At 33.2% G+C, this 23,257-nt stretch overlaps 4 protein-coding genes across 6 annotated transcripts; 3 read left to right on the top strand and 1 right to left on the bottom strand.

The window, feature by feature from the left end:
* Positions 1 to 577: 577 nt before the first annotated feature.
* LOC105118946 (AP2/ERF and B3 domain-containing transcription factor At1g50680-like) lies at positions 578 to 1,687 on the top strand. Its single transcript, XM_011017003.1, has one exon. It carries the CDS (start codon positions 578 to 580, stop codon positions 1,685 to 1,687), a length of 1,110 nt encoding a protein of 369 aa, XP_011015305.1.
* A 4,851-nt stretch (positions 1,688 to 6,538) lies between these two features.
* LOC105118943 (enoyl-[acyl-carrier-protein] reductase [NADH], chloroplastic-like) lies at positions 6,539 to 11,046 on the top strand. The gene is made up of 13 exons (XM_011016999.1): positions 6,539 to 6,782; positions 7,491 to 7,804; positions 8,121 to 8,230; positions 8,341 to 8,396; positions 8,479 to 8,563; positions 8,655 to 8,702; positions 9,088 to 9,162; positions 9,235 to 9,346; positions 9,446 to 9,497; positions 9,584 to 9,635; positions 9,726 to 9,783; positions 10,380 to 10,478; positions 10,570 to 11,046. The coding sequence occupies exons 2-13, from the start codon at positions 7,528 to 7,530 to the stop codon at positions 10,728 to 10,730; spliced, it is 1,185 nt and encodes a 394-aa protein (XP_011015301.1). The 5' UTR covers positions 6,539 to 6,782; positions 7,491 to 7,527; the 3' UTR covers positions 10,731 to 11,046.
* LOC105118944 (non-structural maintenance of chromosomes element 4 homolog A-like) lies at positions 10,834 to 13,983 on the bottom strand. 3 transcript variants are annotated; one of them, XM_011017001.1, is made up of 8 exons: positions 13,557 to 13,983; positions 13,392 to 13,472; positions 12,980 to 13,232; positions 12,658 to 12,748; positions 12,015 to 12,231; positions 11,816 to 11,907; positions 11,442 to 11,741; positions 10,834 to 11,290 (listed from the first exon to the last, which is right to left on the bottom strand). In XM_011017001.1, the coding sequence occupies exons 1-7, from the start codon at positions 13,750 to 13,752 to the stop codon at positions 11,490 to 11,492; spliced, it is 1,182 nt and encodes a 393-aa protein (XP_011015303.1). In that variant the 5' UTR covers positions 13,753 to 13,983; the 3' UTR covers positions 10,834 to 11,290; positions 11,442 to 11,489. The 3 variants fall into 3 exon arrangements, with proteins under 3 accessions (XP_011015303.1, XP_011015304.1, XP_011015302.1); XM_011017002.1 differs by having other exon boundaries at positions 10,834 to 11,293; positions 11,445 to 11,741; XM_011017000.1 differs by having other exon boundaries at positions 10,834 to 11,741.
* A 650-nt stretch (positions 13,984 to 14,633) lies between these two features.
* On the top strand, positions 14,634 to 20,788 carry LOC105118942 (uncharacterized). Its single transcript, XM_011016998.1, has 3 exons — positions 14,634 to 15,186; positions 15,285 to 16,017; positions 19,532 to 20,788. Exons 1-3 carry the CDS (start codon positions 14,873 to 14,875, stop codon positions 20,495 to 20,497), a joined length of 2,013 nt encoding a protein of 670 aa, XP_011015300.1. The 5' UTR covers positions 14,634 to 14,872; the 3' UTR covers positions 20,498 to 20,788.
* The last annotated feature ends 2,469 nt before the right edge of the window (positions 20,789 to 23,257 follow it).

Genomic DNA, 23,257 nt, shown 5'->3' with positions numbered 1-23,257 from the left:
GCACAACATCATTTTTTTGTTTTATTTTAATATTTTTTCTACTGTAATTCCCTTAAAAAAATATTTTTCTCGGTAAAATTCATCAATAATTTTTTAATAAAAATATTCTTTTGATATTTTCATTTATATTCATTAATTTTCTAGTAGTGATAAGCAGCCAAGTTATTTTTTATCAACCTTTCAGGGTCTCAAACTTAACAAAATACATTAAACATGAAGATATGTGTGCAAGCTTGCAACTAACCTAAGTAACAAACTAAACAACAATTGACTAAATTAAGGTAAAAGGCCTTTTCAAACTTGTTTTTACTCGCAAAGATATTGCATTTATGTTCTAAATTTTTCAATGGAATTAGTTGTTTTCATCCTAACAATATTTTTTTTTGTTTTGAAAAATGTGATTTGTTTGATTCGGCTGTCAAATGATACCTAACTTGTTTTGTTTTCCACATAAAAATTCCCTCATGTTTCATGCAACATTTACTCCTCCAATGTAGGTAAGTTTGTTGCCTCGTTTGCTATTTTGCTCAAACAATTGTATATTCTACATGCCTTCATGTTTCAAATTGGAGCCGCAATGGAAGATCAAGATGCATCATCAAGCATGATTTCAAGTGCCAAAAGTCCCATCATCAATGTGGAAACTTTGGCATTTAGCACAAGCAACAAACTTGGAAGGCTTCATAGCAATATCGGTAATGTAGCAAAATTCAAAGGCATTGTGCCACAAAAAAATGGACATTGGGGTGCACAAATATATTCAAATCATCAAAGGATCTGGCTAGGAACATTCAAGACCGAGAAAGAAGCAGCTATGGCCTATGATAGTGCTGCCATAAAGCTCAGAAGCACGGATTCACATCGAAATTTTCCATGGAACGACCGCAATGTTCAAGAGCCTAGCTTCCAAAACCAATATAGTACCGAAGAGATTCTGAATATGATTAGAGATGGATCTTATCAACAGATTTTTGTGGATTTTATAATGAAACAATCACAAAGAGAAGAAATTGGTGGAAGTGATGATCCCAATGGAAGGAGGGTGCATGCAGATGATGAACAACTCTCATGCACACAACTTTTTCAAAAGGATCTAACACCAAGTGATGTAGGGAAGCTTAATAGACTTGTGATACCCAAAAAATTTGCTGTTAAGTACTTCCCCTATATTTTTAAAGATGTTGAAGATGATAGGGTACTAAATACTGCTGGGGTAGATGACACAGAACTCATATTTTACGACAGGTTCATGAAGTCTTGGAAATTTAGATATTGTTATTGGAGGAGTAGCCAAAGCTTTGTTTTCACAAAGGGTTGGAATAGGTTTGTTAAGGAGAAAAAATTGAAGGAAAAAGACATCATTATATTTTATACATGTGCCTGCCCGAACAAGGTACAAGAGCAACATGGTCAAGGCCAATACTTTTCCATGATTGACGTAGTTTATTGCAATGGCCAAAGCGGCAAGGTTGACGGGTTTAACCAAACGGAGGATGTGCAACGAGAATTGGCTGTCGTTTTAAGGCAAAATATGAGAAAGAAGTTGCAAAAGGATGGGAAAGAATTGAAGGAAGAGAAGGAAATATTGAAAAACAAGGTTAAACAAAAAGGGTTTAGGCTGTTTGGGGTGCAGATTAATGAGGTTGAATTGCAGTTGCAACCTTGTTCCCAAACAGGTGCTGAGTGACAAAAAATTGCTTAACTAGGATACTCGATCTTTCCCATTTTTTTGCTCATGGCTTCAGTTGAATGTCTTAACCATGAAGTCTTGTGAATGTAAATGGTTAGGTGCCATTTGGCTGCATGCATATGCCATTGAGTTTAGCAGGTCATCTGGCTTAGATCAAGATTGAATTACAAAGATGAATCTATTTTGATAATTGATTCTTAAGAAGACCTTTTCAGCGATTACAATGTAGGATTTTTGTTTATGTACAAGATTTAACCTAAAATTATTTGAATCTTTCGTCAAGTTGAGAAAAAAGAAGATTTTATTGTATTTCAGTCTAGTGAGAGTAAAGCTTCACTTGAGTTTAATAAAATCTTTTTACATATTGCACAACATCGCGCTATACGTGCGTGTTTATATATATATATGGTTTAGTCCCTAGTTATCTTGGTCCTGTTCTCTCATTTTTTGTTTCCATTCTCTAAACTCCTTTTTTTTTTTAAATAAATAAATAAATGTTACCTTGTGTTATTTTTCATTCAAATATTTGTGGATATTATTAAAGTAATTTAGATCAAATATAAAAGGAGGCTAGAATTCTCAATAATTTATTTATTAGTGTTTAAGTTAACCTAAATATAAAGAAATTATATACAGGTTAGACTGAAAATGTTATTCTAACCTAAATAAATAAGATTAGAAAAATATTATTTAACATTTCTCATCAAACTCACGATACGACAGCTACAAGCATTGAGAGTTTGCAAACTAGAAAATAAAAACAAGAGATGGAATGCGTTTTAAAAAGAAATCTGCAATTTATAAAGAAGAATGAACAAAAGACAAAGTAATGATGTCATGCTTGAGAAGATGACAAGTAAGATGACAATTGATCTTAATGTGTTTGGTTTGCTCATGAAAAACCGAGTTGTAAGCAATTTGAATAGAACTCTAGTTGTCATAATATATAGGCGTAGGATAAGAAAATAAAACTCTTATATCAATAAGTAATTAACGTAATCAAATAATCTCTTTGGTAGTAGATGACATAGCAGAAGTTGAAGGAAAGTCGAAATACCAAATTTTGCAGAAGTGGAAGACAAAATATCATTTTTAAAAAAATTATAAAAACTAAATAGAAGAAGAAATACCAAAACAATTGCAGAGACAAAACAAAAATATCAAATTACAGAAGTTGAATGCAATTCGAGATACCAAATTTTACAGAAGCAGAAGATAAAATACCACTCTAAAAAATATAAAAACAAAACATAAATATCAAATTGTAGAAACTGAAGAGAAGAAGAAATACCAAAACAAATGCAGAGACAGAATAGAAATATCAAATTACAAAAGTTAAAAAAAAGTCAAAATACTAAATTTTGATGAAGCGAAAGATAAAACATCATGTCAAAAAAAATTATAGAAACCAAACACAAATATTAAATTGCAAAAACTAAAGAGAAGAAGAAATACCAAAACAACTACAGAGACTGAACATTAATACTAAATTAGCATAAGTTAAAAAATCCAAAATAAAAGTTTTAGATATTAATTCTTCAGCCGCAAACATAAAACTTTAATTTTCATTCTTCATCATTTAATAAGTCAAATAACTCATATATGATGTTTAGAAAAATAGATATGAAGTTCAGCTTTAAAGGAATGTATTGATACCAACAATGGCTCTGACATTGGTGAACATGATTTTTATAGAGGCAACGAATTCCATAAAATTAACAAGCTAAAGGTTTAATTAATTAGGTTATGATATTATATTAAAGTAATTCAAATCAAATATATAAGAACTTTAATCTATTTATTATAAGTGTTTATATTAATCTAAATATAAATAAATTATATATAAATCAAATTAAAAATACTATTTAATTTTATATAAATAAATATTATTTAACAGATATAAGCGTTAGACTTGGATAGGAAAACGCGTTAGACCTAACAAGAAAAATGCATAAAAACTAGAAAGTTGTCAATGTAAAGAGATGTTACACAGTGCCAATCTCATACATAAAAATAAAGTGAGTTGTTTTTCTTCTAATTATGAGACTTTGTCAATCTGGTTTTGGAGGTGGACTTAAAAACGTCTCGCATCATTAAATTACTGAATTAATTTAAATTAATTATTTTTTATTAAAATAATATTAGAAGTAATATTTTATCAAATTAATATCTTTTTTTATTTAACTTAAAATATATGTCGAATTAGATTTAAATTTCGAATCATAATTTTTTCAAATATATAATATTTAACAGTCATGTTTTTCTCCAACCATAAGAGGAATCGAATCCAAATTATTTCAAATGATAATTGAACGAACGCCTAACCACGAAGCCACAACTCTTAGGGCAACAATAAAAACCTATATTTCCTCGACAATAGCATTCAAAAAGGATTTTCAATATATATATATATATATATATTAACTCACACATGAGGAAAACATTATGAAAGAATTGGGAGAGAGAAAAACAAAGATGAAAAAGTGATAAGGACGGGGCCATATAATATTATACTGTGCAATATCCCCCTCCCTCATTTATCAAATCATGTATTCAGGGCCGGAGAGTGTCCATTTCAGTTCATCTTATCATTAGATATATAAGCTGTCTCCCACCATTTGTGATACTGAGAATCTCTTCGTCCACCCATTGTTTATTTTCAAGTTAATATAATATTATTTAAAAAAAATTGATTTAAATTTAAATTAGAATAAATTTGGAATTAACTCTAGCTCACCATGTTTTTTTAAACCTAACGAGAGTCATCTATAATAATAACATAAGGTAATTAGTAAATAAACATAAAAAATAATTGAATCTTGGTTACAATGTTCCATCCTATACTAGAGTGAATTGTAAATTATTTCCTTTAACTTTTCAAACTAAATTAAAGATAATTCCTCTAGTTTCAAAATTAATTAATTAATTATTGAAAGTGTTCACTATGTTTAATTTAATATTTATTAATTCATTCCGAAAAACATCTTCTTTTTAATTCTATTAATTATTTTTTAAAACAGAACACAATTTAATTCATTTTACAATACTAGTGCCCACCAATAGACAGTACACTGTTCATATTGCATGTGGCATCCCCATGAGTTCACTGCGTGTATGTTTATAGGTTTCCTTCGCCCTTTTCGAAACACAATTATGTACAATAAAATAAGAAAAATGATCATTGTAATCCTCTAAAAGGTGTAGGCATATAAGACCCTCAAAACGTGTAAGGTAGACTACTAAACGGTTTCTTTAATGTGATAACAGAGAGTGTTAGGAGTTCCAGTTCAAAATATTTTAAAAAATATATATTAAAATAATATTTTTTATTTTTTAAAAATTATTTTTGATATTAACACATTAAAATTGTTTAAAAATATAAAAAAATTAATTTTAAACAAAAATAAAATTTAAATTTTTAGAGTTTCTAAATACTGACTAATTTAATTATGATGTAAATGTAGTTATCAAAAAACAAGAATGCCCTACTGAAGCTGGTAAGTGATCCTAAACTTCTCATCGTGTTCACCTTCAGAGTTATGAAGTGTAACTTCACTCAGAATTTAGGTTATAAGATTGGTAAATTTACATGAATGAGGTTGATTAATTTAAAATAATAATATTTTTTTAAAAATTTGAAAAATAGATTAGATATTGATCAAATTATAAATTAATTATTAGATTAACTAGATAAATTTCTATCTAATTTATTTTTAAAACTCGATATAAACCATGTTCTGAACCATCGAGTTATCAAATTAAGCTGTGAGAGCAGGCTGGGATTAATCTCTATGCTCGCCATGCTTTATAATTCGTTTCCTGTTAACCGTAAACTATCCCCATGCCAAATAATAATAATAATTAAAAAAAAAAAATGAGGTTCATGGATAGATGGGGGGGTATTTTATCTTTTGGGCATATTGGAAAAATTATTTTATTGGGTTTGGGCTTAACTCATCATTGAATTGTTCATTAACCAAGAGCCCATCCCAACAAATTTGTTTTCTTTTGGACAGGTTTCTCAAACCTCGGCCAATTTTAGTTATTAAGGTTTCATGTATGGATCAATGACTAATTTTAACGATGAACCTTTTCATTTGTCAGGTAAATTTATTGTAAGAGATTAATACTATTGGTTTGCATTACACTAAGAAAAATAATTGCAAATTTTAGGTAAATGGATTTATAATCTATAGTAATTGAATAACTTTTATTTCATGGTATAAGTTTCAAACTCTTGACAAGGAACTATAACTCTAGTTCTAAGATTTGGCCCAATGAATTAACTAGTTGATTTATTTATTAATCCTAGCTTAGTCTGGATTCGAATGGGTGCAAAAAAATGGTTATTTATTTATTATTATTATTATTATTATTATAATATAATTTTAAATCATTGAAAAGGTCGACGTTTTTGTAACCATGCCTATTGCCACCCATTAATCAATATGTTACAAGGCCAAACGTCGCGCTGAGTATCCCATCTTCTAATTAAATTACAGAATCCCACCAAATCAATACAGCATTTTATGATGCCCAGATCACTGCTAAATATCACATATAATCCCTCTACTTCATGTATTTGATCAAACCAGATTCTAAAATTAAATTAACTCAAATCAGCCCCTCGATTTTCAATTAAATGCAATCTCAAATCCTCTTTCCAATTACATCATTACCACATTGAATTCACCTGGATGGTAAACTAGTAACGAAATCAGATAAATAGTCTCAAAATCAAATTAAATTGAAATTAAAACCTAATCTAATCCAAAGTACAGAATTTGATCTGATCAAATGTAACAAAATATGAGGACCAACCTTGATTTTTAGCCACCAGGCTAAACAACCAGAAATGAAACAGCAACTAAACTAACAGAACAGAACAGGAGAGTCAGCTTTCAATCAATCTAGGAGCCTCGATCTTGTCGAAAAAACCCACAAGAACCCTTCTCTTCTCCTTAAAAAACGCTCTACATTTCCTTCGTAACTCTCACCAAAAGCAAAATTTTCTTCTTTATTAGCTTTTTAGAAGAAAACCCATTTCTTTTCTAAGCTAATTTTTCACATTGGCTGTCTACATTTTCCACGGGTAGCTTACACGCTGACCCTCACTTACTTTCTCTCTGTTTGTGCGTGTTTTAATGCCTAATCTATTGGTTTTTCCCTAATTTGGGTTGGATTTGTAATTAGAATATGAGATTTGAGCCAGTTGGGGTTGATGGTTTGGTGGATTATGAAGTTGAATTGCTTGTTTTCATGTTGGTTGGTGTTTGTGAATGATTGAAGTTAATTGAAGATATGTTCTTTTTAGATCTTGACTAAGTACACATTTTAGCTTGTAGTTTTTCTGTTTAGCTCATAATGTTAGTTTTCTTGGTGCAGTTCTTTATGTTGTGGCCCCATTAGCTTGGTTCCAGTCAAGTATTTTGATTTGCTATTCAATTTTATCTTCTTTCCTTGGATTCATAGAGGTGGTTTTTTTGTTCATCATAGGAGTGAGAGTTTTTTAAGATGACAAGAAGTCACAAGAATGGAGAGTAGCAAGTTTTTTTTTTAAAAAAAATAATTTCTTATGAAGAAAACAGTGATTTTTCATGATAGCATAGCATGCAAATGCCAAATTTTCGTGACATAGAATGTTGAAAATTAGTAATTAATATGCTTCGGTTCATGACTCTTGATCCATAAATGGATTTCTACCTTTGGAGTGCTTAGTCTTGGCAGGATTTTGAGATGATATTATAGAGATGGATTTCATGTGGTGAAGCATGGTGAATGATCTTTGGATGTTCTGCAGGTCTCAATTTTCATCTAAGAAGTTATTTTTATCAAGAATGGCGGCAACTGCGGCTTCTGGCCTTCAAATGGCAACTGCAAGGCCCTGCATTTCCTCTTCCCACAGAGTCGTCAAGGCAGGTGCTGCTATTCTTGGAGCCAGTTCTAAAGGGGCATCATGGGCCAAGCTTGCAAGCAGTTCTCATATATCGTCTATCCAGCCTTTCCAAAGGACTTTCATGTCATCTTCAGTTAAATTGAATAAGGCTGTGACAAAGGCAATGTCTGAATCTAGTGACAGCAAGCCAGTGTCTGGATTGCCAATTGATTTGAGAGGTACGTTTGATTTTCTCTTGTTTCTCTATTTGTTGGCTAGAATGCTCAACTCTTTGCCTGCATATGCTCTTAGCATTTATGGAAGCAGAATCTAGAAAACATTTTTTTCCCTCTATAAATGATGGATTCAACATCTATTTTAATCAGTCATCTTCTTGCCAGACCTCTTTTAGCCTGAAGTTGATTTCTGAGATTCTCCTTGGAATTGCCTATATTTAGGTTTGCATGCTACTAAAAAGGCCATTTTGTGCCATCTTTTGAATACACTGAGTACTTCTGCAAAGCCGTGATCATCTAAACTAAAAGCAATGTTTAGGTAAACGGGCATTTATTGCTGGTGTAGCTGATGACAATGGGTATGGTTGGGCCATAGCAAAATCTCTTGCTGCTTCAGGCGCTGAAATTCTTGTCGGAACATGGGTGCCTGTTAGTAGTTCAATTACCGTTCTTCTTTACAATATCTTTTTTCTTGTTTGCTTAAATTTTCTATGCCATGTAAAAGTATTCTGTTAGTGACATGGAAGCTTCTTTTGCAGGCTTTGAACATTTTTGAAACAAGCCTGAGACGGGGGAAATTTGATGAATCTCGTGTGTAAGATGCTAGAGGTTATCTAATTTATGCTCTAATGTGAGACTTATAAAGGGAATCTACTAACAATTATCCGGTTCTTCAGGTTGCCAGATGGTTCTTTGATGGATATCACCAAAGTATACCCCCTTGATGCAGTGTTTGACAACCCTGAGGATGTACCTGAAGATGTAATGGACGAGAAGAATATAGTCTATGTGCAATACATGAAATCAGTCTAACATCTTTTGACATAACAAGCTTTTATGTTATTTCTTGCAGGTGAAAACAAATAAACGTTATGCTGGATCCAGTAAATGGACTGTTCAGGTATGGGCCCATAAATTTGTAGTTCCCTTGTTTATCATGTTGAATTCTTCCAAGAGCCCCAGTTAACCTTGTATTGCATTTCCATGATTTAAATTGTTTACCTTGTGTTGCTTTACCGAAAAATTTCAAACTTGTAGATCAGATTTTAGTTATTCTCAGGCTGAAAGATTTTGATATCTTGTTGTTTAGTTTTCTACCCTTGAATATAGATTGTTTGGATGTTTCGTTGTCTTATAAAGAATTCCAGACAACCTTGCTTGCTTTTTAAATTTCCACACGACATGTTTAGCATGTGGTTTCTCTGTCATCTTAGAGATTTTCAACTTTTATAATGGACTACAGATTTATGTATCCAGTGACCTTCTATATGGTCATTTTTTTGCAGGAAGTTGCTGAATCTGTTAAACAGGATTTTGGCAGCATTGACATCCTTGTGCACTCGCTTGCCAATGGACCAGAGGTTAAAGAAAATCTCATATTGAACCTTGTATGAATTTCTATATTTTCTACATAACAATGAGCATCTTAATAGGTCAGCAAACCCCTTTTGGAAACATCAAGAAAAGGATATCTTGCAGCCATTTCTGCGTCCAGTTACTCATATGTTTCTTTACTCAAGCATTTCCTTCCAATTATGAATCGAGGTATGGCTTCTTTCTTGTATAATCTTGTAGCATTTTCAGTTACATCTCTAATTTCTTTAGACATGCAAACATGATCTAAACAGATTTATGTTGATGCAGGTGGTTCATCTATTTCTCTCACATACATTGCTTCAGAGAGGATCATACCAGGGTATGTTTATCTTGATGTTTTCATCTTCTGGAGTCGCACAATTATGAGTTTTCATAGCTTATAGTTTGAATTTTTCTTGTATGCAGATATGGTGGAGGCATGAGTTCTGCCAAAGCCGCACTTGAAAGTGACACACGTGTAAGTATTTGTTTCCTTTCTACCTCTGCTCTTGATGTATGAATATACAGAGCAACTTGGATTTTCTTGACTTAATTTATTCTTATACAGGTGCTTGCATTTGAAGCAGGAAGGAAAAACAGGATCAGGGTCAACACAATATCTGCTGGTAACTCACCCCTCAATTTTCTATCAACTTCTCATCTTTTTCAACAGAATTTAACAATCCTGTTGAACCCAATGCCTTTAGTTTATCTTTGATCACTAGGATGTTGTACCACTGCCCATGGCCTTACCTCCATCAACCAGTTTTAATCAAGATGTAATCATATCCACAGAATATAATTTGGGCCCATCTTGTTCAGTAACCCTAGTTGATTGGAATATAAATTCTGATGTATTTTTTATTCTCGTTCTCAACTCAGTTCTCTAGACAGGTAGCTCTTTGTTTGTTCACAATAACTATAACTAGATAGGCTGCTCTTTATCAGGACACAATAGCTATAACTAGATGCTTTAAAAACTTTCGAGTCTCTGCTATATGTAACACTTAAGATATTATTCACTGGCAAGTTGAGTCTCTGCAATACATAACACAATTGCTTTAGCACCGTCTCTCACTGTCCCATTTCTGGATTGGTGCAGTTATAAGTTGGTACTAAATTACACTACACTTGTAGTCGGGATTTGTTTGATATCAGCAGATTTGAGTACTTTTACAAGTTTCTCCTTTGTTGCTATTGCCTCAACTTTCTTGATCCGCAGGTCCACTAAGAAGCCGTGCTGCAAAAGCAATTGGATTTATTGATACTATGATTGAATATTCATTAGCCAATGCACCCTTGCAAAAAGAGCTATCTGCAGGTGATCTTGAGTAGTTCCCTACCACTAGATTTTATTTCTTCATTTTCTTCAACCGATGGTCATTACTAAGTTTACAAAACTGATCGAACAGATGAGGTGGGCAATGCTGCTGCCTTCTTAGCATCACCTCTGGCTTCTGCAGTCACTGGTACTGTTATGTATGTTGACAATGGCCTCAACACAATGGGTGTCGGAGTTGACAGTCCAATATTCAAAGACCTTGACATTCCAAAAGACAATCAGCAAGGTTAAACTACAGGGAGGTTGATCCACCAAGTGAGACTTCGATTACATAGTGCTGCCGCCTTATTCTTATCCACCCCTTCATTGGCATCGCCAGCGGCCCTAATTTTTGCATGAGAATTTGTTTTTAGAGGGACAACGATAGTTGCAGACAATGTTTGCAATGTTTAACTTATATTTCCTGTAGATCCCTTTTCTTGTTTGCAATTCCCATCTCTTTTTTTCCCCACGCGATCACCATGCAAATAATCCTTTCAGCTTATGCTGCAAGCAAACATTATCTACCAATTGACTCATGTGAATCAGTTGCTTATGGACGTTCGATGACACTTTGCTAGTATTACTGTATGACTGTGGCACCGTTGTGTTAGCTAACATTATCTACCAATTCAAGAGGCAAGGCATAATAATAACCTACCAAAAACCAGTAACTGATTTGAAAAGATTACAGTAATGCACCAAAGTACAAAATGTCCCTAAGAACTTAGATTAGTCTTTCATGACGAATATGCATAGTGACTACTGAGGTTAGTGGGCTAGTTTAACAAATCATCCTTGCATAGAACCCTAAAGAAGTTGCTTGTAACTTGAAGATCAGTTTCCCAGAAGGAAAGCGAAAAGACAGCATCGGCCTGAAACTGCAGCCGGCACTGCAAATTGTTACCTAGTAGCCTAAATACGCCAGGTTTACTTGTATATATACACGCATTATGCAACCCAAAATAGAAGCTGCTACCATAACTTGCTATCATTAAGAAAGCCTCTCATTCAAGCAAGCTTACGCCTGCACCTCATGAGGCCAGTGGCTCTTGCATCTACATCATCATCAATATCGGGAGAGTCTTCCACGACAACTGAATCTTCTTGGACAACCAGGCCACGGTTCCTAGAGAATTTCCTGATGGGTGTCCTAGATCGTGTTCCTTGAGTGTTGTTAGCATCTGGCTCCACCTGAGAAGCACCAGAACTTTCCCTACGTGGCATAAGCTCCTCGCCTTCCGGCACCACACCCTTCATCAGCTGCAAATCGATTATTGCCAAAACAGATCTTAGACATCTCTGTTGGCACAAAAAATCAAATTCCTATTCCTTACCTTCCAATCTCTAAAGTCAAATCTGAAGACGAAATGTCTGTAAGCAACCTCCCCTGACATAACAGAACTGGGAGCTGGAGCATTCCTAGGTGCTGAAGAAATAAGTGACAAAAAAGAGTCAGGCCAACAGCAAAAATATATAAAAAGTACAAATCAAATGAAGATAAAATCTAAATTTACTCTGAAGAAATACACTTACAAACAAAATGGCATCCACTTTCATCCACAACAATTTTAACCCTGCCATCTTTCACTAAGAATGAGAGTGCAAATAAATTCTCCACAGTCTCTGCAAAAGACCTTCTGTTCAAGATCAAATTTTCAAGTCTAACACTTTTCTTCTCCTTTAAGATATCAAAGATTATTTTCATATTCTTATCAGTATCTGTCTTCTTTTCTCCTCCAGCATCATCAACCTATTTCACAGGACCACTAATTTGTATCAGTGCTCATTCTCGCAAGAAAATCATGGGAAAATCAATTGTGCACATCATAGTTACAGTTTAGCAAATACGAGAAACTTTTAGGATCATTGAACTTTGGAACACACTACATATCACAACTAGTTATGGATCATTGAACTTTGGAAGACACCACATATCACAACTAATTATGGATCACTGAACTTTGGAACACACTTAACACACACCTTGCATCTATTCAAATACGAGAAACTTATAAATCACAATTGACACTGCAAATAGAAACAGGATTTGCTTTCCCCGTTCCCACACTCTGCAACTAGCATAATACCCAACCAGGCCGAGCTTTTTCAGTTGGCCTTGTAATCAAAATCTTGCAATCAAAATCAACATTAAAGTTGAGAAAAAAAGGAGTATCACCTCTTCAGGCCGAGCCTTTTCAGTTGGCCTTGTACGCTTTCTATGAACCACTGCCTTTCTTTGTTTCAACTCCGTATTCATTGGTCCCAACCTGAACAAAACATCATCAAGAAAACATAAGCACCAAAAGGTAATCACTAATGACAGTTCAGATTATTGCAACTGTCAATGCTCATATGCACATGCAGTGCAACATGTATATAATACACGCATGATCAAGACACCACGTTAGCTACATTTCTAAGCACCAGCAGTGATCGAATTTCACTAGCGTTTCTCAGACTAATAATGGTATAAGAGGGTACGAAATGAAGACACTCACATCGTACTAACCCCCGAGCAATTCCGAAAAATAGGAGAAACAAGAAGGCCAAGATCTTTCCACTTGATTGAAACCGGAGCATCCTCATCATTGTCTAGACTCCTAGTTTGCTGTCCAAACTCTTCAATCAAATGGGACACAAAATCTGCAGGTGTAATACCCTCATTTGATTGTGACTTAACAGAAGACACCAATGTGTTAGCTAACCCTAATAACGCCTCTGCATCTGCAACTTGCTCTCTTGGCTTCTGCACTGAATTCCCAACATCGGTTCACACGAAAATCCATAAATCTTAACATTCTTTGCATAATTACAAGCACAATTAAACAAAATCAGATTTTCTCTTAATTATTAATTTCAAAAATAAAAATAAATTCTGTAGAGAACAAAATAAAATAAAATAAAATTTACCAAATTTATGCAAGTCTTCAACTTCCTTAATCATAGTATTAAACCTATCCAAATCGTGTCTCGTCGAATCATCTCTCTTATCTGCAACCGAAAATTAAATAAATAAATAATAATTACAAATAAATAAAATAATTGAACAATTTGAAACCAAGAAATAATCAATACCCTTGATTCTATTCTGTAAGGTACGATACATGGACCGGAGGACTCGCCGGTCCATTTGCTGATTCGGTTCTTCCACTCCTGACTTGCCTCGGCTCCGAGTAACTCGTTCGCGCTTCACTTCCCTGGGTTCTTGGTTCAAGTCACCTGGGTTTCCAGTGCTAGTACTCCCTGCCTCTCTCTTTACAGTTCTACTCATAATCTTAAAAAAAAAAAAAAAAAAAAAACAGCTTCCAAGTATTCTGATTCAAGAGTCTTAAGGAAAAAAAATAAAAATAAATCCCAGAGCAAGATTCTTGAAAGTGTTTTTGTTAGTTGCAGAAGTAATAGCTGTGTTTTATCAGTGAGAGGAATTTTCGAGATGAAGGTTTCCTTTCCCGCTCTAGTGAAATTTGGCAAACTTGAAAAAATACTTGCTTTTTTTTTTTTTTTGAGGTAAAACACATAAGGGTATCATCATGAAATTTAAAAAACCATTCATTAAACCTGATCTTCCGGTCATGGGTTTGGGTTGAATGGGTTAATGTTTTTTTTTTAAAAAAGTTAAAATTAAATTATTTTGAAAAGGAATTAAAAATAAAACTAGATTTTTATAGGTTAACTTATAAAATTAATTCTTATTTAGATTAATTTAAGATCTGGATCAGCAAGCCATTAGTTTTACTAACCCAGCATAACGAAGTTTAATAATATTATTTATTTAAATCATATTTATTAAATCAAACTCAGCTCATAACTCAAATTAAAAATTAAGTGGTTTAAGTTAGATTAACTTAAATGAAAATAAAATGATATTATTTAAAAAAATTAAATGACATGTTTATTTTTTTAAATAAACTAATTTTAATTAGGTTCAAATCGACATGGTTTATCTACTCAGCCACTACCGGGTTGAATATAAAACCTGGTCCAAGCCTAGTCCTAGATTAAGGGGTCGCATGATTGAACTGTCGGGCAAGATCAGGCCAAGAACATTAGTTTAAACTACAACCGTACAAGGATAACCTATAGGATCCAAAGTGTAACATTATTACATCTACAGGGACTAAACTCTCATTTCACCAACCCCAAAATCCAATTCCATTGCAAGCTTTTTTTTAAGAAGCCCATGAAAAATAGCCAAACCCAAAACCGCGAAAACAAGAGCAAAATCGAAACAGAGAAGAAAAATTCATCGTCGTCGTCCATTAACAATCAGACTGTTTATATATGACAGATCAAATCAATCAGAGCACAAAAACCCTAACTTCAAATAAATCTTAAACACCATGAAATGAAGCGTTTTTCTTCATCTTGTACGTCGACATTTCTCTTCCTTCATGGCTAAACAACAGCCGCTTCAGCAACCGTCAACGCCATGGGGCACGTTAGAGGAGTTACTGCTAGCGTGTGCCGTGAATCGGCATGGAACAGATAGTTGGGACTCCATAGCTATGGAAGTATCTAACAGAACCTCCACTCTGTCCTCCCTCACTTCACAAAACTGTATTGACAAGTTCGATGATCTCAAACGACGTTTCGGTTTCCCTACGGAGCTACAAAACGACACCGCTTCTTTGTTAGTTGACGAGCTCCGTAAACTTCGCGTCGATGAGCTTCGTCGTGAAGTCCATCAGCGCGACGTATCTATCGTGTAAATAACAGTAAACAAAACCGGTTTGGTCTTTGAAAGATGCGGTTTCAGCTTTGTTTTGAGATCTAACGAGTTTTGTGTTCGGTGTTGATTGACAGGTCGCTTGAAATGAAGGTGAAGAGATTGGAAGAGGATAGAGAGAAGAGCTTGAAGGAGAAGGAGAAGCCACCAGATCTGCCGAAGGCTTCTTCAGAGACTGTCGCCGGGAAATCAGCGACCGGTGAGGAGTGTGGTGATGGTGATGAACGATCGTTCAATGAATCCAATTCGACGAGTCAACAGCCGCAGAAAGCCGAGGCGGAAGCGGAGAAGGAACGAAACGAGGATACAGAGGTAAAACCTGAACCGGATGCGATTAAGGATGATCCAGATCCGGCTTGGTTAGGATCTGACCCGGAAGCTGAGCGGGAATGGTCATATAACGGTAAGTTAGAAGATGACGACGATAAAAAACCGAAAAAGGAAATGAAAATTGAGAGTGTGAGTCGGGTGGGTGTACTCGGTCCTGACTCGAACGAGTTAGGTGAGTCAGTAGGGGAGTCCAAGCGGGAAGAGAAAGAGAAGGATATTAAACAGGTTAATAATAGTAATAATAATAATAATAGTGACGTGCAAAGTTCAGTGAGTTTGTCGCTGAAAAAGAAGAAACGACGTCGTGGTAGTGGAGAAGGGAGTAGCAGTGGAGAGGAGGAGAGAGAGGGTGGTGATGATGAGGTTTCTCCCGCCACGAAAAAGTTGCCTGCCGTCAAATCTGAACCATGGCTTAAACTTCTTGAGATTATTCGCTCTCATCAGCTCGGCTCAATCTTTGAAAAGCGGCTCCGAAGCCAGGTAATATTCTTATAATCTTTATAAATTACTCCTTTTTAAAATATAAAATATATAAAAAGTAAAATTAAAAAACACATAATCATATGATATAACATTTAAAATTAAAATCATGCTTCTTATGTCATACCTTGTACTAACATATGATATAAGAATTTGATTGACGCAATATGAAAATTTAATTAAACTTAAGTTAATGAGAGTTTACATGATCATATGATATAAAAAATTAAAATTAAAATCATGCTACTTATGTTATTTCTTGTATCAATTTATTCCACGACGATAATTATAATAACTGGATAAATAATTTTATCGATGTGATTCAAGAGTTTAATTCACACGATGTGAAAATTTAATTAAAATGTAATTAAATATAAGTTAATAAAAGTTTAATTTAATTGGAATCCAGCTTAATTTTCTTATTTTAGTTGGTATGAAGGTTCGCGTTAACACTATTAGGTAAAACATTAATTACGTTTTAATAAAAAAAATTGCAATTACAGCTTGGCACTGGACTGTTGAGGTGTTATAGAGGAGGCAGACCGTGTTCATGTGAGGGTGTTTTGGTAATTTAAATCGTGGGGAGAATACTTTTGAGGAGGATGTTGAGGTTAATATTGCAATGCATGGGCATCCTTGTTTCTAAATTTCATTTTTGCGGTGCCGTACATTAGATATTTAGATCTGAGTGGACGGTGAGGATGGAATGCATCTTGGTCTAGGTGGGGTCTAAAGTAAGAGTTTTGAAAATAACGTTAATGATTTTTTAAGTACGGTTAAAGATAATTGCAGTTGTTGCTTGCTTGTCTGTTTAAGGTGTTTAGTAAATTATTAGTTTGAAAAATAATAAATTATTTTTTTTATATTTTTAAAAATAAAATAAAAATATTGTTTTAATATATTTTTAAATAAAAATAATTTTAAAAAACATTCATTATTATATTTCTAAATATCTTTTCAGCGATAGAATAAGTTTTTGAAAAGCATTTTGTAACCGCAAGGCAAAACACCTTTATTTAATACACAGCTGGCTCGGTCAACAGCTGGCTCAGGTGAATTGAAAGCCATGTTTTTTCGTAATGTTTCGCCCTTTGCCTTGTTCATAAACGGAAAAGAAAATAATATCAATATAACGTCTGCGTGTTGACTCACGTCACTGATCCATTCGGCTTTTTAAGCTTTATACCTAACTTATTAAGCCCGAACTGAACTGTATCATGGTCATATTCAAGGTTTGAATTATAGATTGATATTAATCCAAGTCAATTAAATGATATTATTTTAAGATTTTTTTTAAAAATTAAATAATATTTTTTAGAAACTCTTTTTAAATCAAATTAGATTTTAATCAAGGTAATTAGATAATACCCAATTTATTGTATTAGACTAACAAAATATTTTATTCAAACATGACTGATTCTCGTGGCTGGGGATTGGATATGATTCCACGCAAATGTTTTAATTCATAATTTAAAGTATTATTTGCAGAAGAAGTGGAGTTTTTTTTTTTTTTCTGGCCAATAGGGAATTTTTCCTGCAGAGCAAGATTTAGGAGCTAGATATTGGGAAATAGACTGCATGTATTCCGTTTTCTTTTAATAATATAATTTTCTAGAAAATCATAAGTTTTGAAATGCCATTTTCTGATTTCTTGCTCGTCTGGTCTCTCTGTCGTCCAAAACTTGTGTGAATCAAGATCTAGTCTTACAAGTTAGAAACCACAAAAGAGGTTTCAAATCGGTCTACCACCTAATTAAATCCATCGACAAGAAATTAAGGATGCTTCAATGTTAAGATTTTACGTTAAACAATTACATGGTTTGAAATATTTTGATACCTTTTTTCTCTTATCTTCGGTTTTGTAATTTTGTTTGTTGTCGTCTTTCTATGCCTTTTGACTAGCTAGGAGCCACCTAGCCAATCAACTTCTTATTTGCTAGGACAAACAGCTTTTCACGTATGGAACTCGTTCCCTTCGCAAACTTTATAGATGCCATGATATTTCTCAATCATCCTGCTTTTATCATTTTTTATTTCTTAATTCTCTCTTCTTCTTCTTTTCATTCCGACCCGTAGTAAAGATTTAGGCGACTCTTGGTGTGAGGTTAGAAAATGAAAGTGAATAATTGAAAAATAATCTTTATATATGTAAAACGTTTTTTTAAAAGTATATTTGGTGTGATAATAAATTCAAAGATGGATTTTTAGTGAAAATAGGTATAAAATAATTAGAAAAATTTAAAAATATTTTGATTTGAGACAGCCATTTCTGGGATTTGTGGGCAAGATTTACCCTGCAAAGACCCCAACCATCTTCCTTGACACCTAACCTCGCTCAAAAACTTGTACCATCTATGGTACAGAAGTAATTTCCAGCCCCATCAGTCTTGTATCGAACGTAATCTTAATCTTAAACATTTTCAAGAGGTGAAATAGCTAGTTGTGGGGATAGAATATGCTATGGTCAGTACCTAGAAAATATATTCTGAGATGGGAAATATTCTCAAGTGCAGGGGGTAATTTCAGGTCGTCCATAGTCCAAAAGTACGTCAAAAAATTTTAGTCGTTCCAATCTTGTTTATAAATGAGCGCTTGAACATGACCACCACCACCACTGCCGATCTGTTGGTGGACATAAAAGCCAGCTTTGTACGGTCAGGAATATTGACTTTTTGACGGCTATTTGGTTCATGACCTCATCGCACGTGTTCTCAGTTGCTTGGTAATAAAAGGGACAGGGTGGGTTTTGGGCCCTTTGCTCTGTATAGCATTTGGGCTTGTTTTTCAAACAAAGCAATCCCCAGTCACGTATTCTAGTTTTTTGGAGGAAGGAAATAGGGATGACAATGATATCGATGGAATGGATTTTGTATTATTCATTCCCGCACTCAAGCTCAAAATAGTTATTTAAACTTGACCCAAGCCCGAATGGCTATAGATTTTTGATGCCCAAACCAATATAATTGGGTTTTTTTGGGTATTCATAACTTGAATTCAACATAATTAGCTTAAATTTTAAGGTTATTTATTTATTTATTTATTTTAGGTCGGGTGGGATGTGGATTGCCACTTTTGACATGCCACACGAATTTTCTTTCCTCGTCGAAGGCAACTTATGCTTACATTCTAAGCTTACTAGTCAAACTCAATTTGATTGTGGCCGAGGAATTAAACAACTTATGTTTATAATCTAAGCTTATTAGTCAAACTCAATGTGATTTTGGCCGAGGAATTAAAAATAAAGGTTAAAAATACAGTGGAGAATAATCTGAATTATTAATTGAATTCCCATAATTCTGATATAAAAGTCACAATATTCCTGCAAAATTGATTCCATGTCTTCTTTGGAATAGGCAACATCTTTTGTTTGGTGTCAAATGGCTCAACAGTGATTGCTAGTGACCCTGCGTGTTCAGGAGGGAATTTTGAAATAAAAAGTAGTTTTTTTTATTCGTTATGGTACTTCTGATCAGTATCTGATGTTATTTACAACAATAATAATATTGTTTTGCAGGAATCTGAAAGGTACAAGAAGTTGATTCGGCAGCACATGGATCTCCAAATGATTCAATCTAGGCTTGATAAAGGGGTCTACTCCAAATGCTTCAAAAAATTGTTCAAGGATCTCCTGATTTTATTGAACAATGCAATCGTTTTCTTCAGAAAAAACTCACCAGAAAATCTTGCTGCGCATGAACTTCGAGCTGTTGTTTTGAAGGAAATGAAGGAGAAGCTTCAGAAACCGAAACCGAAGCCTGTGGCTGTCAAACCTGCAACTGAACAATATTCTGCTTCATTTTCAAAGCCTAACAAATCTACTTTCACTATGGTAGCCTGCAGCAAACACAGTTCCATAAAAGCAATATCTGAAGGTGCTGGTAAAAAAGATGATAAAAAAGATGCAGAGATTGAAGAAAAACCCAAGGCAAATGAAAAGAAGCTTGAAGTCTCGATTGTGAGGATCGAGGAGAAGGGTTTAAAGAAGAAAACAACAAAAGAGAGGTCAGTCTCGGGGCGTAGAAACTCTAGAGCAAGCAGTAAGAACGGAGAGATAAAGCATCAATATGGCGGTAATGAACTAAGTTCACATGACGCGTTGGAGATTACGGTAGATAGGAAAGAAAGCACAGGCAGGAAGAAGCTAGGAGCAGCAAGCTTCTTGAAAAGAATGAAGCAAAATTCTCCAGGTCAAGTGACGGAGAACGACGCCGAAGACTCCTCATCGGAGGATGAGAGTAAAGATAGTAAAACGGTGGATAAAAAGAGGAGAAGAAGGGAAGCAGATAGGATAACAAAGAGGGTAACTAGGAGTTCGAAAGGAAGAGGTTTGGGAGAAGATAGTCGAAACATAAAAAGAGGAAGGCCACCGAAAAAGCAAATGGATTCGGGTGGTGGGACAGGGAAGAGAGGGAGAGAGGACGATGATTCTGAGGTCGGAGTTGGGGGTGCTGGAAGAGCGAAGAAGAGATCAAGGAGGTGATGGTGGTGGGTGTATAATGTAAATTATTTTGGAGAGATTTTTGGATTTTTGTTTGGGCAGTGTAGAGTGACGTTCGCACGCATAGTCAGTAGAGAACAGGGGTGAGATTGTGTGGAGAAGATCAGACAGAAGGGAGGAAGTGGGATTGTATTTTCAAGTTATAGAATGTTTGTAGTATAGCCAGCCAGTGAATACGCACAGAATGTCTAGGGAAAACGTGAATGATAGGTTTTGTTTTTTTTTGGCTTGTCTTTGAAGTATGCAAATGAATCATGATCTTCAAATTCTAAATGGCATGCTTTCAAGAAGAGAGAGACTCTATAAACTTGAAAATGCCTGGGAGTGTCTAGGGAAAACGTGAATGATAGGTTTTTTTTTTTTAATTTTATTTTTTGGCTTGTCTTTGAAGTTTGCAAACGAATCATGATCTTCAAACTCTAAATGGCATGCTTTCAAGAAGAGAGACACTCTATAAACTTGAAAATGCTTGGGAGGTTAATTATTATTATTATTATTATTATTATTATTATTATTATTATTATCACTACTCCTATTACTCTATCATTATTAAAATTATTGTTTTTCTTATTATCATCACCACAATTATTGCTAATATTATTAATAATAATAACAATAATATCAACATTTCTATTAATACTATTATTATTTTAATAATCAACATCACAATCATTATTATTATTATTAAGAGACTAAAATGCCCCTAACAACAATAATTAAGTGTAATTTTATCATGTATAAAAAAAGAAAAATATCTAAATATGTCTATGTGACACCATTCTATAATTTTTTTTCTAAGAGTATTTTAATTATTTTACTGTTTATAAATATTAAATGAATAAAAATATTTCATACTGGCTTATGAACCATATAAAAATATTAAAAATGCATTTATTTTTTGACAGGCAGTGGTGGAAAAACAAAATACAAGAGGGGCTACAGTATGTTTGTTATTTCAAGCTTTTAGGTTGTTCAAAGTCACAATTTTGGTTGAGAGGGAGACAATGATTTAGATAATTTCTTCATTTATCTAAGCACCAAAGACTTCAATTGAGTTCACCCCTTACTCCCAATTTCACCCTCTAGATTGTTTCCAATTAGTAAAAAGTTTTCAATCATGGAAACTTCTTTTTTTTTTTTATTGTACATGTAATGTAATTTTCATGTGAATTATGTTTTCAAATTTGTACCTCTTTCATTTTAAGCCTGTTGAAAGTTTTGATAGCTTCATCTTGATATTATATTAAAATATTTTGGATTTAATGATTATAAGCTCAACTTACATAAAATATTCTCATTCATTTCAGTTTTTTTTACTAAGTTAAATAAAAATAATTTCATGTTTAGATTATTTTTATGGATTTTGATATGAAATTTATCCAATTTATATCAAAATTCTGATTTACTTGTATCTTTATTCATAGGATTAGCCAAAATGATCCTAATACCTTCATTATCTAATAAAACAAATTTACTACCTTGAGGTGTGCTCATGTTTTTTTTTTCTCAACTAAAACAATTAATATGTTGTTAAACACACATGACAGTCTCTCAAAATCTGCAAATTTCACTCTCTGGACATCTTAGTTAAATCCTTAAGATTGGTCTGGAAAACAATCAAAATAATTTAATTTACTTGTTTAATTACTGTCTTCAGATAGTAGTATAGATAACAAAAAGTTTTTCTTATTATCATCACCACAATTATTTATTGCTAATATTATTTATAATAATAACAATAATATCAACATTTCTATTAATACTATTATTATTTTAATAATCAATATCACAATCATTATTATTGTTATTATTATTATTATTATTAATAAGAGACTAAAATACCTCTATCACCAATAATTAAATGTAATTTTATCATGTATAAAAAAGAAAAATATCTAAATACGCCTAAGTGACACCACTTAATAATTTTTTTGTTTTTACGAGTATTTTGATTATTTTACTGTTTATAAAATATTAAATGAATAAAAATATTTCATATTAGCTTATAAACTATGTAAAAATATTAAAATATCTTCAATTAAAATGTATTTATTTTTTGATAGGCAGCGGTGGAGAAAAAAAAAATATACAAGAGGGGCTACAGTAAATCTCTTAGTATGTTTGTTATTTCAAGCTTTTAGGATGTTCAAAGTCACAATTTTGGTTGAGAGGGAGACAATGATTTAGATAATTTCTTCATTTATCTAAGCACCAAAGACTTCAATTGAGTACACCCCTCACTCCCAATTTCACCCTCTAGATTGTTTCCAATTAGTAAAATGTTTTCAATCATGGAAACTTCTTTTTTTATTGTACATGTAATGTAATTTTCATGTGAATTATGTTTTCAAATTTTTACCTCTTTCATTTTAAACCTGTTGAAAGTTTTGATAGCTTCATCTTGATATTATATTGAAATATTTTGGATTTAATGATTATAAGCTCAACTTATATAAAATATTCTCATTCATTTCAGTTTTTTTTACTAAGTTAAATGAAAATAATTTCATGTTTAGATTATTTTTATGGATTTTGATATGAAATTTATCCAATATATATCAAAATTCTGATTTACTTGTATCTTTATCCATAGGATTAGCCAAAGCCAAATGATCCTAATACCTTCATTAACTAATAAAACAAATTTACTACTTTGAGGTGTGCTCATGTTTTTTTTTTTCTCAACTAAAACAATTAATATCTTGTTAAACACACATCACAGTCTCTCAAAATCTACAAATT

The sequence above is a fragment of the Populus euphratica genome, unplaced genomic scaffold (assembly GCF_000495115.2).
Source record: "Populus euphratica unplaced genomic scaffold, PopEup_1.0 scaffold2401.1, whole genome shotgun sequence".
Lineage (NCBI taxonomy): Eukaryota > Viridiplantae > Streptophyta > Magnoliopsida > Malpighiales > Salicaceae > Populus > Populus euphratica.
The sequence above is the reverse complement of the archived record's forward strand: the minus strand, read 5'-3'. Positions and strand labels throughout refer to the sequence as shown.